Here is a 17,537-nt window from a genome sequence, read left to right as displayed (position 1 = left end):
GGATCTTGTCTCACATTAAGATCTTTCATCCATTTTGAGTTTATCTTTGTGGATGGTGCAAGAGAGGTGTTTAGTAATTCCTCTGCATGTGGAAGTCCAATTTTCCCAGCACCATTTATTGAAGAGACTGTCTTTCTCCAGTGGATAGTTTTTCCTCCTTTGTTGAATATTAGTTCGCCATAAAGTTGAGGGTCCACATCTGGATTCTGGATTCAGTTCCATTGATCTATGTGTCTGTTTTTGCGCCAGTACCACACTTTCTTGATGACCACAGCTTTGTAGTACAACCTGAAATCTGGCACTGTGATGTCCCCAGCTACGGTTTTCTTTTTTAAAATTACCCTGGTAATTCCGGGTCTTTTCTGATTCCACACAAATCTTAAAATAATTTGTTCCAACTCTCTGAAAAGTCCATGGTATTTTGATAGGGATTGCATTAAACGTGTTACTTGCTCTGGGTAACATTGACATTTTTCACAATATTAATTCTTACAATCATTGAGCATTAAATATTTTTCCATGTCTTTGTGTCTTCCTCAATTTCTTTCTGAAGTCTTCTATAGTTTTTGGGGTATAGATCGTTTACTTCTTTGGTTAGGGTTATGCCTAGGTATCTTATGCTTTTGGGTGCAATTGTAAATGGGATTGACTCCTTCATTTCTCTTTCTTCAGTCTCATTGTTAGTGTCTAGAAATGTCACTGACTTCTGGGCATTGATTGTGTATCCTGCCACACTGCCAAATTGCTGTATGAGTTCTAGCAATCTTGGGGTGGAGGCTTTTGGGTTTTCTAGGTAGAGTAACATGTCATCGGTGAAGAGGGAGAGTTTGACTTTTTCTTTGCCAATTTGAATGCCTTTTATGGGGATCCCTGGGTGGCGCAGAGGTTTGGCGCCTGCCTTTGGCCCAGGGCGCAATCCTGGAGACCCAGGAGACCCAGGATCGAATCCTACATCGGGCTCCCAGTGCATGGAGCCTGCTTCTCCCTCTGCCTATGTCTCTCTCTCTCTCTCTCTCTCTGACTATCATAAATAAATGAAAAAATTGAATGCCTTTTATGTCTTTTTGATGTCTGATTGCTGAGGCTAGGACTTCCAGTACTATGTTGAATAGCAGTGGTGAGAGTGGACATCCCTGTCTTGTTCCTGATCTTAGAGTAAAGGCTCCCAGTGCTTCCCCATTGAGAATGATATTTGCTGTGGGCTTTTCATAGATGGCTTTTAAGATGTTGAGGGATGTTCCCTCTATCCCTACAGTCTGAAGAGTTTTGATAAGGAATGGATGCTGTATTTTGTTAAATGTTTTCTCTTCATCTATTGAGAGGATCATATGGTTCTCGTTTTTTCTATTGCTGATATGATCAATCACATTGATTGCTTTACGAGTGTTCACCAACCTTACTTCCCAGGGATAAATCCCACTTGGTCATGGTGAATAATCATCTTAATGTCCTGTTGGGTCCTACTGGCTAGTATCTTGTTAGAATTTTTGCATCCATGTTCATCAGGGCTATTGGTCTGTAATTCTCCTTTTTGGTGGGGTCTTTGTCTGGTTTTGGAATTAAAGTGATGTTGGCCTCATAGAACGAGTTTGGAAGTACTCCCATCTCTTTCTATCTTTCCGAACAGCTTTAGTAGAATAGGCATGGTTTCTTCTTAAAAGTTTGATAGAATTCCCCAGGGAAGCCATGTAGCCCTGGACTTTTGTGTCTTGGGAGGTTTTGGATGACTGCTTCAATTTCCTCCCTGGTTATTGACCTGTTCAGGTTTTCTATTTCTTCCTGTTCCAGTTTTGGTAGTTTGTGGCTTTCCAGGAATGCGCCCATTTCTTCTAGATTGCCTAATTTATTGGTGTATAGCTGTTCATAATGTTTTTAAAATCGTTTGTATTTCCTTGGTGTTGGTAGTGATCTCTCCTTTCTTATTCATGATTTTATTAATTTGAGTCTTCTCTATTTTCTTTTAATAAGGCAGCTAATGGTTTGTCTATCTTATTAATTCTTTCAAAGAACCAACTCCTGGTTTTGTTGATCTGTTCCACGGTTCTTCTGGTCTCGATTTCATTGAGTTCTGCTCGAATCTTTATTAACTCTCTTCTTCTGCTGGGTGTAGGATCTATTTGCTGTTTTATCTCTAGCTCTTTAGGTGTAAGGTTAAGTTTTGTAGTTGAGTTCTTTCCAGTTTTTGGATGGATGCATGTAGTGCAATGTATTTCACCCTCAGGATTGATTTTGCTGTATCCCAAAGATTTTGAATGGTTGTATCCTCATTCTCACTAGTTTCTATGAAACTTTTTAATTCTTCCTTAATTTTCTAGTTGACCCTTTCATCTTTTAGCAGGATGTTCCTTAACCTACATCTGTTTGAAATCCATCCAAACTTCTTCTTGTGATTTAGTTCTATTTTCAAGGCAGTTTGGTCTCAGAATATGCACGGGACAATTCCAGTCTTTTGTTATTGGTTCAGACCTGATTTGTGACCCAGTATGTGGTCTATTCTGGAGAAAGTTCCAGTGCACTTGAGAATAATGTGTATTCAGTTGAGTTTGGATGTAAAGTTCTGTAGATATCTGTGAAATCCATCTGGTCCAGTGTTTCATTTAAAGCTTTGTTTCTTTGGAGATGTTGTGCTTAGCAAACTTATCGAGTGTAGAAAGTGCTATATTTAAATCACCAAGTATAACTGTATTATTATCTAAGTATGTCTTAACTTTGGTTATTAATTGATTGATATATTTCGCAGCTCCCACATTCAGGGCATATATATTGATGATTGTTAAGTCCTCTTCTTGGATAGATACTTTCAGTATGATATAGTGTCCCTCTTCATCTCTCACTACAGTCTTCGGGGTAAATTTTAGTTTATCTGATATAAGGATGGCTACCCCTGCTTTCTTTTGAGGACCATTTGAATGGTACTTGGTTCTCCAACCTTTCATTTTTCAGGTTGTAGGTGTCCTTCTGTCTAAAATGTGTCTCTTGTAGACAGCAAATTGATGGGTCCTACTTTTTTATCCAGCCTGAAACCCTGGGCCTTTTGATCGGGTCATTAAGCCCATTCACATTCAGGGTTACTATTGAAAGATATGAGTTTAGTGTCATCATGATGCCTATTCAGTCCCTGTTTTTGTGGATTGTTCCATTGGACTTCTTCTTAAAGGGGAATTTTAAGAGTCTCTGTGGAGAGATCTGCTTTTAATCTAATATTTCTCCCCATAAAAGTTAGAGATTTCTTGTCTCTTGCTGCTTTAAGGATCTTCTCTTTATCTTTGGAATTTGCAAGCTTCACTATTAAACGTCGAGGTGTTGAGCAGTTTTTATTGATTTTAGGGGCGGATCTCTCTATTTACTGGATCTGAATGCCTGTTTCCCTCCCCAGATTAGGAAAGTTGTCAGTTATGATTTGTTCAAATACATATTCTGGACCTCTGTCCCTTTCCACGCCCTTGGGAACCCTAATTAAACGTAGATTTTTCTTCCTCAGGCTGTCATTTATTTTCCTTAATCTATCCTCATGATCTTTTGTTTGTCTCTTTTTCTCCTCAGTTTCCCTCTTTGCCATCAACTTGTCTGCTATGTCTCTCACTCGTTTTTCCACCTCGTTAACGCTCATCGTTAAGACCTCTAGTTTGGATTGCATCTCATTTAATTGATTTTTAATTTCTTCCTGATTAGATCTAAATTCTGCTGTCATGAAGTCTCTCTTCTTTTTTCTAGAGCCACCAGTACCTTTATAATATTGCTTCTGAATTGGCTTTTTGACATTGAATGTAATCCAAATTTTGTAACTCTGTGGGAGAGAGGACTGTTTCTGATTTTTTCTTTTGAGGTGAGGTTTTCCTTCTAGTCATTTTGCTCAGTGGCCAAAAACAAGTTGTAATGGGAAAAGGAGAAAAAGAGAGAAGAGAAGAAAAGAAAAAGAAAAAAAGAAAAAAGAAAAAGAGGAAAAAGAAGAAAGAAAAAAACCGGGTTGGGGGAAGCAAACAAATCAAAAAACAAAAAACAAGGAGGAGTACCCTCTGATTCTGTTTACTGTAAATCCCTTGACTTCCCCTGGAACTTTCCAGTGCTTCTTGGTCAATAATTTGTTTTTCCCCTGTCGGTCTAGCTGGTCTTCTGGGGGAGGGGTCTGCTGTGCTGATTTTCAGATGTTAGCAAGTGGGGTAGCTGCTCAGCTCCCTGCCTAGTGCAGGGCTCAGTGAAAGATGTTTAAGCTGTTTATCTGGTAAGGCCACTGTGAGCCTCAGTGGTGGTTATTTATCCTGTGAGGCCCCAGGAGAAACACCAACAGTAGCAGGGCCAGCTCTCCAGCCCTGGATTTAGCTCCTGCAGTAACTACGGAGCTCTCAGCCTGGAGGGCCTGGATGCTCCTGGGGCGGGCCGCTGATCTGCTCAGCTGGAGGCTGTCCTGCGGCAAGAGTGTCCTTGCTGTCCTGTGCCCTCCTAGCCTCTTCCTGTCCTGGGGGGAGCGCTGGATCTTGGGCTGTGTCCCCGGCACCCTGTGCTCCCAGGCCTGTGCTATTGGAATCATGCTCCAGGATGTGCAGCCCCCTCAGCGGAGCCTCTGCCTCTGCCGCCCCTTAGCTGTTCCCGGGCCATGCAGCCCCTTCCGCACAGAGCCTTTGCCTCTGGCGCCTCCAAGCTGTTCCCAGTGCTGTGCAGCCCCCTCCGCAGAGCCGCCTCCCGAACCCCTCCGAGCTGCTCCTAGGTCCAGTTGTGTGCGTGCTGCAGCCCTTAGGGAGCTCAGCCAGGGGTTATGGCACACTCTCCCCGGGGCACAGGTGTCTGTTAGTGTCCCAGGGAGGCTGAGGGCATCCCCGCCCCTCCTGGAATCCTGCTCCAACTCCTGGGAAGATCGGTGAAACCCCTGCTTCTCCAGGATGGGGCTCTCCTGTCCTGGGGACACTTGCTGTGGCCTTAGCCTGGGTCCTCGTGGGGCCCCCTCCCCCTTGGATGCCTTTTGTTTCTTTCTTTCTTCCCCAACCACGTCTTCCTACTGTGGTTGAAGCCTGAACTCTTCTCACTGTAGCATTCCAGCTGTTCTCTCTTTAAATCTCAGGCCGAATTCGTAGGTTTTCAGGATGATTTGAAGGTTATCTAGGGAATTTGGTGGAGAAGGTGACTTGGGGACCCTACTCTTCCCATCTTGCCCCCCCGCCTCCCGCTTTTGAGATTCTGATAAGAATTGCATTGAATCTGTAGATCACTATGGATAACATTGGTAGGGATTGTATTGAATCTATATATTATTCTGGGTAGTCTTGATATCTTAACAATATTAAGTCTTTCAATCGATAAACACATGTTATTTTTCCATTAATTTGTGTCTTTTATTTCTTTCAGTAATGTCTTGTAGTTTTCACTTGCTTGGATAGATTTATTCATAAGCATTTTATTCTTTTTGATGCCACTGTAAACAAAATTTTTTAAATGTCTTTTTACATTTCTTATTGTTAGTGAATTGGTTTTGTGTACTGAAAATCTGATGAGTTTATTTGTTATAAAAGTTGGCTTTTTTATCTTTAAGATTTTAGACTCTTAACTATAGAGAACAAACTAATGGTTACTAGGGAGGTAGTGAATGGGGGATAAGTTAAGTAGATTAAGAGGGCTCAGGACAACACTTGTGAGGAGCATCAGGTGTCGTATGAAAGTGTTAAATCACTATATTGTACACCCTTTAATATTACACTGTATGGTAACTAAGTGTAATTTTTAAAAAAATTAAATAATCTTTAGGGACACCTGGGTGGCTCAGCGGTTGAGCATCTTCCTTCAATTTAGGGCATGACCCCACAGTCCTGGGATAGAGTCCAACATCAGTCTCCCTGCATGGAGCCTGCTTCTCCCTCTGCTCATGTCTCTGCCTCTCTCTCTCTCTGTGTGTGTCTCAAGAATAAATAAGTAAAATATATTTTTTAAGAATCTTTAGTGGTTCTTTTTTTCTCATGTCATCTACAAACAAATAATTTTACTTCTTTTCAATTTGGAAGCATTTTATTTATTTTTCTTGACTAGTGACTCTGGGTAGGATTTCTGATACTATGTTGAAAGTAAATGGGTGAGTGTGGACATCCCTATCTTGTTCTTAATCTTAGAGGAAAACTTTTATTTTGTTTTTTTAAAGATTGTATTTATTTATTCATGAGAGACATAGAGAGAGAACTAGGCCTCATGCAGAGAGCCTGATGCAGAACTTGATCCCAGGACCCCAGGACCACAAACTGAGCCAAAGGCAGATGCTCAATTACTGAGCCACCCAGGTGCCCTGAAAAAAACTTTTAATCTTTCACCATTGAGTATAATACTCCACTACTGAAATCTCATATATAGCCTTTATTATACTGAAGTTGTTTCCATCTATTCCTAGTTTGTTGAGTGTTTTCCTCATGAAAGTTTTTAAAATTCTGGCAAATAATTTTTCTCTTTTTTGAATAAAAAGATGATAAACTTTATTAAGTTCTTAATACCAATAGCAATTACAAAATTCTAAGAGTTATAATAGCATTAGATAAAGTTTTAAAAGTTACAAATGTTTTTGAGAAAATAAAACTATTATTGCAACAGAATTTTTTCCACATCCAGTAAGGTATTCATGTAATTTTCCCCCCTCCCTCTTTTTCTGTGGTGTGTCACATTGATTGATATTTATAGGTTGAACCATCCTTATGTTCAGGAATATATCTCACTTGATCACCTTGTATAATCCTCTTAATGTGCTATTGAACTTAGTTTGCTAGATTTTGTGGAGACAGCATTATCCTCTTTTCCATTTTTTTCCTTTCAGAATTCTCATATCAGGATGGAAACTTACTCATTTAGTTTCTGCATCTGTTAACTCTTTTTTTTCCTACCTCTTAACTCTTTTCTAGGACCTTTGGGAGGAGTTCATTCATGTGACAAATTTATTTTTTAGCTGTATCTTTTCTATTGCTTCTTTACTATTTGTATTTTCACTTCAACTGTCATCTTTGTCACAATATGTTCACTTGGTTCATTTTTATTTTTTTCATTTCATAATGCTGATATCTTGCCTATTTTGTATTCTTGAGAAATCTCTTATACTTTAGCCTCTGATAGTATTAATTCCAGTTTTCTGTCTTTCTTTAGAGGGGGTTGTATTTATTTTGTCTTTGGAGCTCCTATCCTCAGGCACACCTGCTACTCTGATAGTTGCCAATATAGTGGGATACAATCCCATGTCATTCTAGAATACACAAGAAGACTTAGTTGACTCTTCCTTTTTGCTGCCAGATAGAGACATATTAGAAATAACAAGTGAGGACAACAAAATTAAGTATACTTTTGAAAATACTGCAAAGTGTTCTTTTGAAATATAGAAAATCCTTAAAACTAAAAAAGTCTGATTTTAGTACACAGTTATATGACATCCAAGTTAAAATAAATATGGTACATCTTTATTACCTATAAAAATAAAGCCTCAATTACCATGCATAGGAAGAAAGGCTTAAAAAGTCTAGTTCTATCACTTTCCTACTGTGTTCTAAGCAAATGTCTTTCCATTGGATGCATGTATCTATGTAACAAGGACTTCCTTGTTGCCTGCACTGTTCTGAGTAGTTTACATATATTAACTCATTTAATCCTCTCAGAAATCCTAGAAGGTAGGTAGTATTTTATTCCAATTTCTCCGATTGACAGAATTTTGCAGTCTTCCAATGCAAACATATACCCATAATTAGAGTATTATACAAAATAGTTTACTTCCATAAAGTTCTTGTTTTCTGTCTCTTCATTCTGTTCACTACATTTAACTTTTAATTTGATCTTTTATTCTGATTCACAATGTTATAAATGTTTTGTAGTATTGAGATGAAGGAGCAAGATAAGGCTCAAATTCATCCTGTGTCCTACCTTACTTGATTGAGCTCACCAGCACCAGCCTATATCTATGAAGGGAACACTTTTCCATGATTGAGAGATAGTAATCCTGCCAAATGTGAACTCTCAGGAATGTTATTTTAAGAAAAGTACCTACAATGTGATTTACCATAAAAGGATAAGCCTAGGTCACAGGGTAATAGAATAACCTAAAATTCTATATTGTTGAATTTATGTTTTAAAACTTCCTTTGTCTTCAAACAATTGCAGTATATTTAATATTGGACAAAATTTGATTCTGCCTATGTGAGCAAAGAAAGAATTACGAAACCTCTATCAGTTCTATTTTGACACAATAATCCTAATAACAAAATCTATAAACTTCAGGGGTATATAATTGATACATGTATCTTCCTCATGTATGTCTAGGCTTAAAATGGGTTTTGAAAATGAGTATGAATCCAGAAGGAAGAGTACAAAACAAAACCTAAAAATTTTTGAGGTGAAGAGAAAGGCATCAGGTTTACTCTTTGTTCCTCATTAAAAAGAATAGAAAATAAAGAAGAAAGAAAGAAAAAGAAAAGAGAGAATAAAAGGAAGGAAAGGAAAGGAGAAAGGAAAGGAAAGGAAAGGAAAGGAAAGGAAAGGAAAGGAAAGGAAAGGAAAGGAAAGGAAAGGAAAGGAAAGGAAAGGAAAGGAAAGGAAAGGAAAGGAAAAAGAGTACTGACTGGGTTGCAAATGTGTGAGCTTTTGGGAACCTGAAAGTTGCCATTCATAATTCAAGTCATGTTATTTTAATGCCATAACAATTGAGTCCTGCCATTAGAAGTTATGCTTCCTGGGGACACCTGGGTGGCTCACAGGTTAAGCATCTGCCTTAGGCTCAGGGCATGATCTTGGAGTCCCGGCATTAAGTCCTACATCAGGCTCCGTGCATGGAGCCTGCTTCTCCCTATGCCTGTGTCTCTGCCTCTCTTCTCTGGGTCTTTCATGAATAATAAATAAAATCTTCAAAAAATAAAAAGAAGTTATGCATCCTCAGCCAAACATAAAATTCTTAATTCCAGCTCACATTCCCACCAACAGGGCAAAAAGGTTCCCCTTTCTCCACATCCTCTCCAACATGTGTTGTTTCCTGTCTTGTTAATTTTCCCTATTCTCACTGGCGTGAGGTGGTAGCTCATTGTGGTTTTGATTTATTTCCCTCATGGCCAGTGATGCGGAGCATTTTCTCATGTGCATGTTGGCCATGTCTATGTCTTCCTCTGTGAGATTTCTCTTCATGTCTTTTGCCCATTTCATGATTGGATTGTTTGTTTCTTTGCTGTTGAGTTTAATAAGTTCTTTATAGATCTTGGATACTAGCCCTTTATCTGATATATCATTTGCAAATATCTTCTCCCATTCTGTAGGTTGTCTTTGAGTTTTGTTGACTGTATCCTTTGCTGTGCAGAAGCTTCTTATGTTGATGAAGTCCCAATAGTTCATTTTTGCTTTTGTTTCTCTTGCCTTCATGGATGTATCTTGCAAGGAGTTGCTGTGTCCAAGTATAAAAAGGGTGTTACCTGTGTTCTCCTCTAGGATTTTGATGGAATCTTGCCTCACATTAAGATCTTTCATCCATTTTGAGTTTATCTTTGTGTATGGTGCAAGAGAGTGGTCTAGTTTCATTCTTCTGCATGTGGATGTCCAATTTTCCCCGCACCATTTATTGAAGAAATTGTCTTTCTTCCAGTGGATAGTCTTTCCTGCTTTGTCAAATATTAGTTGACCATAGAGTTGAGGGTCCATTCTGGATTCTCTATTCTGTTCCATTGATCTATGTGTCTGTTTTTGTGCCAATACCACACTGTCTTGATGACAACAGCTTTATAGTACAACCTGAAATCTGGCATTGTGATGCCCCCAGCTAACTCTGGAAAACTGTGTGGAGGTTCCTCAAAGAGTTAAAAACAGATCTGTCCTACGACCCAGCAATTGCACTTTTGGGGATTTACCCCAAAGATACAGATGCAGTGAAACGCTGGAACACCTGCACCCCAATGTTTATAGCAGCAATGTCCACAGTAGCCAAACTGTGGAAGGAGCCTTAGTGTCCGTCAAAAGATGGATGGATGAAGATGAGTTGTATGTATACAATGGAATATTACTCAGCCATTCAAAATGACAAATTCCCATCAATGTGGTTGGAATTGGAGGGTAGTATGCTGAGTGAAATAAGTCAATCAGAGAAGAACAAACATTATGTAGTCTCATTCATTTGGGGAATATAAAAATTAGTGAAAGGGAATAAAGGGAAAGGAGAGAAAATGAGTGAAAATATCAGTGAGGGTGAGAAAACTTGAGAGACACCTAACTCTGGGAAACAGACAAGGGGTAGTGGAAAGGGAGGTGAGTGGGGGGTTAGGGTGACTGGGTGATGGGCACTGAGGGGAGCACTTGGAGGAATGAGCACTGGGTGTTATGCTAAATGTTGGCAAATTGAACTACAATTTTAAAAAATTAAAAAAAAATAATAACACTCAAAAAAAATTCTTAATTCCCTCACTGTTCTTAGGAGCAGCTCATGCCTTCTTATTCATAAGTATGTTTAGCCAGAGGAGTACATATATATGAGCAAAAATGATGTCTGTTATTTATAAAAGCAGTGCATTTTCAGGATTTTTTTGTTGGAAGAATTAGACCTTTGGGTTGTGTTATAAGAACATCAAAATTTATTTTATATTTCATTTTATTTTTTATTTTCACACAATATGGGGATTGAAACAAAGGACCTCTCATATATCCATTATTCTCATAAAATATTTGTTAAGTATTAAAGGCTTTTAGAACAAATCAATGTTCAAATAAATGATTATAATTATGTATGGCAACCTAGCTGTCTTTTCATCTTTTTTAGGAGGATTCTACTGATGATTATACTCTTCAGAGCTGCTATGACATCCTTGTTTCTCAGGCTATAGATGAGGGGATTAAGCATAGGAGTAAGAATGGCATTAAACATAAAAAGGGACTGGTTTATTTTGGGAGTTTTAAAGGATCCTGGCCTCATATAGACTAATATGGCAGGGCCAAAGTAGAGACTGACCACACAGAGGTGGGAGAAGCATGTGGCCAAGGCCTTGTTTTTACCTTCAAGGGAGTTCATGCGGAGGACAGCAAGAAATATGTGGATGTAGGAAGCCAGGATGAGACTCAGAGGGATGAGGACCACCAGAAAGCTTGAGACCACCACTGACTTCACATAGGCTGAAATGTCCTCACAAGTGAGCTTAAGGAGTGCCATGACCTCACACAAGAAGTGTGGGATCTCTCGAGGATGACAGATGGCTAAGTGCATGACATAGGCTGTATGAACCAGGGAAGTTATTGCCCCTCCTGCCCAGGACCCAACAACCATCTGTTTACAGGTGGTATGGCTCATCAAGATTGAGTAACGTAGTGGATTGCAGATGGCAATGTAGCGGTCATAGGACATGAGAGTCAGTAGAAGGCACTCAGAAATTCCCAAGGTTAAGCTGAATAAAATCTGAGCTCCACAGCCAATCTGTGATATGGTCCTTTTCCCTGAGAAGAAGTTGGTGACCATTTTGGGGACTGTAGTTGAGATCAAGGCCACATCAATAAGGGAGAGCTGGCTGAGCAAGAAGTACATAGGAGAGTGGAGTCGAGAATCCAACCAGATGAGGAGAATGAGAACAGCATTGCCCATTACAGCCATAAGGTAAACCATAAGAATGAAGCAGATAAGGACCGCAAGGTGGCTAAACTCAGGCCAGAGCCCCAAGAGGATAAAATCTGTGGTGATGGTCTTATTGTTTCTCTCCATGGCTGAACATTATTGCCCAGAAAACAATGGTAAGAACACCATTCCATCTGATATGTTGCCGTGCATCTCATCTACTTTTCTTACTATCAGGACTCTTCTGAATATGTTCACGCTGATTGTGTTCCTTGTTGAGATCTCTTTAGTGTTATAAATAACTTATTGACATATAAAATTATATCTCATAAATTACTCAATAAACTACTATTCACATACTGTAGCTACTGTTACAAACTGTAGTCACTAATAGTAACCAAATAAGAACACAGATACATTTAAAGTTCTATCAACTAAAAGCTAATCAATTTGATGAAAATGTATCATGTGTATATTTTTAAGCACTTACAAATTCATCACCTTGAGGTTCTGTGCAGATATAACTTCAACAGGAGAGTTATGATCATTTTAAATTTTAAAAAATCAACACTTTCACTCAGTCCTAGGAGACTTTATAGCAAATGAAGATTCTCTTGAAGATGATAAGAGGCTTTGATAACCTGAGGACAGATAAGAATTTGCAGAATTGAGTGTTATTTGTGCTTGCCTTTTCTCTCTCACATAGAGAATTTGCCCATTTTCCCATGAGTCTTTCTTGCTCTAATCCCAACTCAAGTATCTCTTAAGTTAGGTAAACTAGAATTTCTAATAATAGCATCAGTATTTAAGAAGACTTCACAAATGTTGTTGTTTCTAGTTTCACAGAAGTTTCCCTACTCTGCATGCAGTTTATCTCATCAAAGTAATTCAAGCTATCAGCTGATGCTGTACAAAAGTAAGACAGAAGGTCATGATGGAGGAGACTGTTAAGGTCCATCTTTGAAGAAATTCTTTATTTTAAAATATAGAATATCTTGCTTAGCAAAGGTTTAGTTGGACTTATAAACTATAGAAGCAGATGCAGTGTTGTAGATCAGTTAAAAGCACAGCCTCCTGATGATCAGTACTAGAGTTTGAAGCTCTCTTCATCAAATCATCACATTTACCTGCATGATTGCCTTGGTGTAGTTGGATCATCTTTCTGTGTCTCTTATCTCTTTTCCTTGTAAAATTGAACTGAAGTATACCCACACCACAGGAGTGATATGCAGATTAAAATAATTAGGGAGCATAGAGATTCTAGAACATTTTTTGGTCAACAGGGTTAAATGCCTATATTGGGCATAATTTGAAATTTACTTTGCATAAGTGGCAAAATCAATGCCTTAAGGTACCTAATCAGTCCCAAACATGTGCATGTTTTCATAATAAGTCAAAGCAATTCCTCTATTTCTTGCAGTTTTGCCTGTACCTGTAGGTGCAATTAAAATAATGTTAAGTACAGGGATTTATAGAAGGTGTATGAGTGTGATGGGGGAAGGTTGTGAATAATCCATAAGTTTGAGACAATTTTCCAAAAACTACTGAGTAGAGAAACAAGAACTCAGCTTTGATTTGATGGATAAGGTATATTGCCCATTTTCAAAGTTCCATCTCAAATGTTCTTTCTTCTGTGGTCCTGAGACATGGTATTTCTCTCACCTCCTATATTCTGTGGTCATCAATCTCTCATGTTGTATGTTGCATTCTGCCTTATTAATGGACAAATCTCCTTTTCTGAACCCTATAGTTTGGTAATATTTTTTTAATAAAATAATTTTTTATTGGTGTTCAATTTACCAACATACAGAATAACACCCAGTGCTCATCCCGTCAAGTGCCCCCCTCAGTGCCCATCACCCACTCACCCCCACCCCCTGCCCTCCTCCCCTTCCACCCCCCCCTAGTTCGTTTCGCAGAGTTAGGAGTCTTTATGTTCTGTCTCCCTTTCTGATATTTCCCACACATTTCTTCTCCCTTCCCTTATAATCCCTTTCACTATTATTTATATTCCAAATATATTATATTTGGTAATATTTTCAGAAGATGGGTTCTGTTTTTTTTTCTTTTCTCCTGCTTTTTAGATATTTTGAACACTCAAAACTGCCAAGGCCTGTACCTTGAGGATATAAATTGACAATAATTGTGTGACAATAAGCTTTGCTTGCATATTTTGCACTTTATAGCTTCTGAAAAGTTAATAATACAATATCAGATTTTCAGTTTCATAGGGCTTATGAAATAAAAAGTTGCAGTTAATTAAAGTTGCCTGATTAAATAATGCCTGTACACTTCTCCAGATGTAGTGAATCATATTTATTTATTTATTTATTTATTTATTTATTTATTTATTTAGATTTTTATTTATTTATTCATGAAAGACAGAGACAGAGAGAGAGAGAGAGAATGACAGAGACACAGGCAGAGGGAGGAGCAAGCTCTATGCAGGGAACCCGATATGGGACTCAGTCCCAGGTCCCCAGGATCATGCTGAAGGTGGCACTAAGCCGGTGAGCCACCCAGGCTGCCCTTAAATGACATTTTAAATGTAGTTTTTATAATTAGACCAGGTAAAGGAATACATATGTAGTATTATATTATATAAACAAGGAAATGATACTCATTGAAATAAAGTGACTTGGCCAAGTTGATGTGTCATAGAGTAATTAATAGTTCACAGAATAAGTCAAGAAAGTTGAAATCCTATCAAGTATTTCTTTCAGTGATATCCAATACTGTATTGTGAACTATTTGCAAAACAATTAAAATGTTACATTTTTCCTTTTTTTTCAGCATACATCTGAGATTTTACATTCCTGAGTGTGTGTGCATATATATATACATATATACATATACATATATGCATATGTATATAAACACACTATTATATATAATAGTATATTATATGTAAATGTATACATTTCCATTATATGTAAATGCATTTATAATATATTAAATATATAATATTTCTGCTAGATTTAAATAATTTTTATGGTAAAGTAAGTGAATTTCAGATTTCTGTTTTGACAAATTGTAACTTAATCCCTCAATCTTTCCACAAATCATTTCACTGACTTACTATTATTCTTTCATTCTACACATTTCTGTTGAGTTCAGTGTCTGTGTTAGACAAACTGTAGTTTAGACTTTAAGGATTAAAAGATACGTGAACTTCACCTCTGACATCAGTAAGGTGAAGGAAACAGACCATTATTATAATGAAGTGTGATATTGGTTTTAAAGGAAATTGTTGACCACAGCTTTGTAGTACAACCTGAAATCTGGCATTGTGATGCCCCCAGATATGGTTTTCTTTTTTAAAATTCCCCTGGCTATTCGGGGTCTTTTCTGATTCCACACAAATCTTAAAATAATTTGTTCTAACTCTCTGAAGAAAGTCCATGGTATTTTGATAGGGATTGCATTAAACGTGTATATTGCCCTGGGTAACATTGACATTTTCACAATATTAATTCTGCCAATCCATGAGCATAGAATATTTTTCCATCTCTTTGTGTCTTCCTCAATTTCTTTCAGAAGTGTTCTATAGTTTTGAGGGTATAGATCCTTTACATCTTTGGTTAGGTTTATTCCTAGGTATCTTATGCTTTTGGGTGCAATTGTAAATGGGATTGACTCCTTAATTTCTCTTTCTTCAGTCTCATTGTTAGTGTGGTACTGGCACAAAAACAGACACATAGATCAGTGGAACAGAATAGAGAATCCAGAAGTGGACCCTGAACTTTATGGGCAACTAATATTCGATAAAGGAGGAAAGACTATCCATTGGAAGAAAGACAGTCTCTTCAATAAATGGTGCTGGGAAAATTGGACATATACATGCAGAAGAATGAAACTAGACCACTCTCTTTCACCATACACAAAGATAAACTCAAAATGGATGAAAGATCTAAATGTGAGACCAGATTCCATCAAAATCCTAGAGAAGAACACAGGCAACACCCTTTTTGAACTCGGCCACAGTAACTTCTTGCAAGATACATCCACGAAGGCAAAAGAAACAAAAGCAAAAATGAACTATTGGGACTTCATCAAGATAAGAAGCTTTTAAATAAGGGAAGGGAGAAGAAATGTGTGGGAAATATCAGAAAGGGAGACAGAACATAAAGACTGCTAACTCTGGGAAACGAACTAGGGGTGGTAGAAGGGGAGGAGGGCGGGGGGTGGGAGTGAATGGGTGACGGGCACTGGGTGTTATTCTGTATGTTAGTAAATTGAACACCAATAAAAAAAATAAATAAAAAAATAAAAATTAAAAAAAAAAAAAAAAAAAAAGATAAGAAGCTTTTGCACAGCAAAGGATACAGTCAACAAAACTCAAAGACAACCTACAGAATGGGAGAAGATATTTGCAAATAACATATCAGATAAAGGGCTAGTTTCCAAGATCTATAAAGAACTTATTAAACTCAACACCAAAGAAACAAACAATCCAATCATGAAATGGGCAAAAGACATGAACAGAAATCTCACAGAAGAAGACATAGACATGGCCAACATGCACATGAGAAAATGCTCTGCATCACTTGCCATCAGGGAAATACAAATCAAAACCACGATGAGATACCACCTCACACCAGTGAGAATGGGGAAAATTAACAAGGCAGGAAACAACAAATGTTGGAGAGGATGCGGAGAAAAGGGAACCCTCATACACTGTTGGTGGGAATGTGAACTGGTGCAGCCACTCTGGAAAACTGTGTGAAGGTTCCTCAAACAGTTAAAAATATACCCGCCCTACGACCCAGCAATTGCACTGTTGGGGATTTACCCCAAAGATACAAATGCAATGAAACGCCGGGACACCTGCACCCCGATGTTTATAGCAGCAATGGCCACGATAGCCAAACTGTGGAAGGAGCCTCGGTGTCCAACGAAAGATGAATGGATAAAGAAGATGTGGTTTATGTATACAATGGAATATTACTCAGCTATTAGAAATGACAAATACCCACCATTTGCTTCAACGTGGATAGAACTGGAGGGTATTATGCTGAGTGAAGTAAGCCAGTCGGAGAAGGACAAACATTATATGTTCTCATTCATTTGGGGAATATAAATAATAGTGAAAGGGAATATAAGGGAAGGGGGAAGAACTGTGTGGGAAATATCAGAAAGGGAGACAGAACGTAAAGACTGCTAACTCTGGGAAACGAACTAGGGGTGGTAGAAGGGGAGGAGGGCGGGGGGTGGGAGTGAATGGGTGATGGGCACTGGGGGTTATTCTGTATGTTAGTAAATTGAACACCAATAAAAAATAAATTAAAAAAATAAAGGAAATTGTTCAAACTTTACAAGGAAATAAGATGAAACTTTGTGCTGGAGATAATATTTAAATACATATTAAAATATGTATTTAAAATACATCTTACACATATAATACATCTTAAAATACATCTTACACACTTACATTTTAAAAAATACATCTTTAAAAATATGTAAGAATTTTCCCATTTAAGAGAGGGCATTCCAGATGTCAGGGACGGTATGCATAAAGAAGCAGAGAAACAGCAGAGAATAACATGGAAAGTTCTTCAGGGATATGGCTTAGACTTTCTGGATAAAAGCGAGAAGAAGTGAGATGTAATTTTAGAAGTGGCTTGCATATTTGCAAATGGGAAGGGGAACACTGGGAATTGACATAATCGTACTGGAGAGGAAATGCAGTGGAAAGATTAATGGCTTTAATAATATTTTATTAAGTCAAAATTTGGCCAAATTCTGGAAATTTGCAGATGCTTAATGCATGTTTTCTGAATGCTGGTTTTTCTAACTGTCAGGAACCCTGATCATGTGCTGTGCTTCTTGTAAAGATTCTCAGCACTCTCTGTGGACATGTCATAATAAGACAGCCTACCTAGTTTGTCACAAAGTTGTATAAACAATAGCTCATATAACATATAACTTGGACAACAAACAAACATTTAGTTGTTGCCTGGATCTTAGAACTATTGTACTCTGTGTGTGGGAGACCTGTATGTAACACTTTTGCCAT

General features: G+C 38.0%; 1 protein-coding gene across 1 annotated transcript; it reads right to left on the bottom strand.

Annotated features, from left to right (window-relative positions):
• Positions 1-10,699: 10,699 nt before the first annotated feature.
• Positions 10,700-13,691, bottom strand: LOC112665331 (olfactory receptor 2AJ1-like). The gene is made up of 2 exons (XM_025454984.1): positions 13,626-13,691; positions 10,700-11,662 (listed from the first exon to the last, which is right to left on the bottom strand). Exons 1-2 carry the CDS (start codon positions 13,689-13,691, stop codon positions 10,700-10,702), a joined length of 1,029 nt encoding a protein of 342 aa, XP_025310769.1.
• Between the last annotated feature and the right edge of the window lie 3,846 nt (positions 13,692-17,537).

The sequence above is a fragment of the Canis lupus genome, chromosome 14 (genome assembly GCF_003254725.2).
Source record: "Canis lupus dingo isolate Sandy chromosome 14, ASM325472v2, whole genome shotgun sequence".
NCBI lineage: Eukaryota > Metazoa > Chordata > Mammalia > Carnivora > Canidae > Canis > Canis lupus.
Note: the sequence above shows the minus strand (reverse complement) of the source record. Positions and strands in the feature narration are given on the sequence as shown.

Coding starts and splice junctions, on each gene's coding strand:
- LOC112665331 (XM_025454984.1), bottom strand. CDS start 13,691: ATGCAAGCAAAGCTTATTGTCACACAATTATTGTCAATTTATATCCTC. Junction 11,663..13,625: donor TCAAGGTACAGGCCTTGGCA/GTTTTGAGTGTT, acceptor TCAGCCATGGAG/AGAAACAATAAGACCATCAC.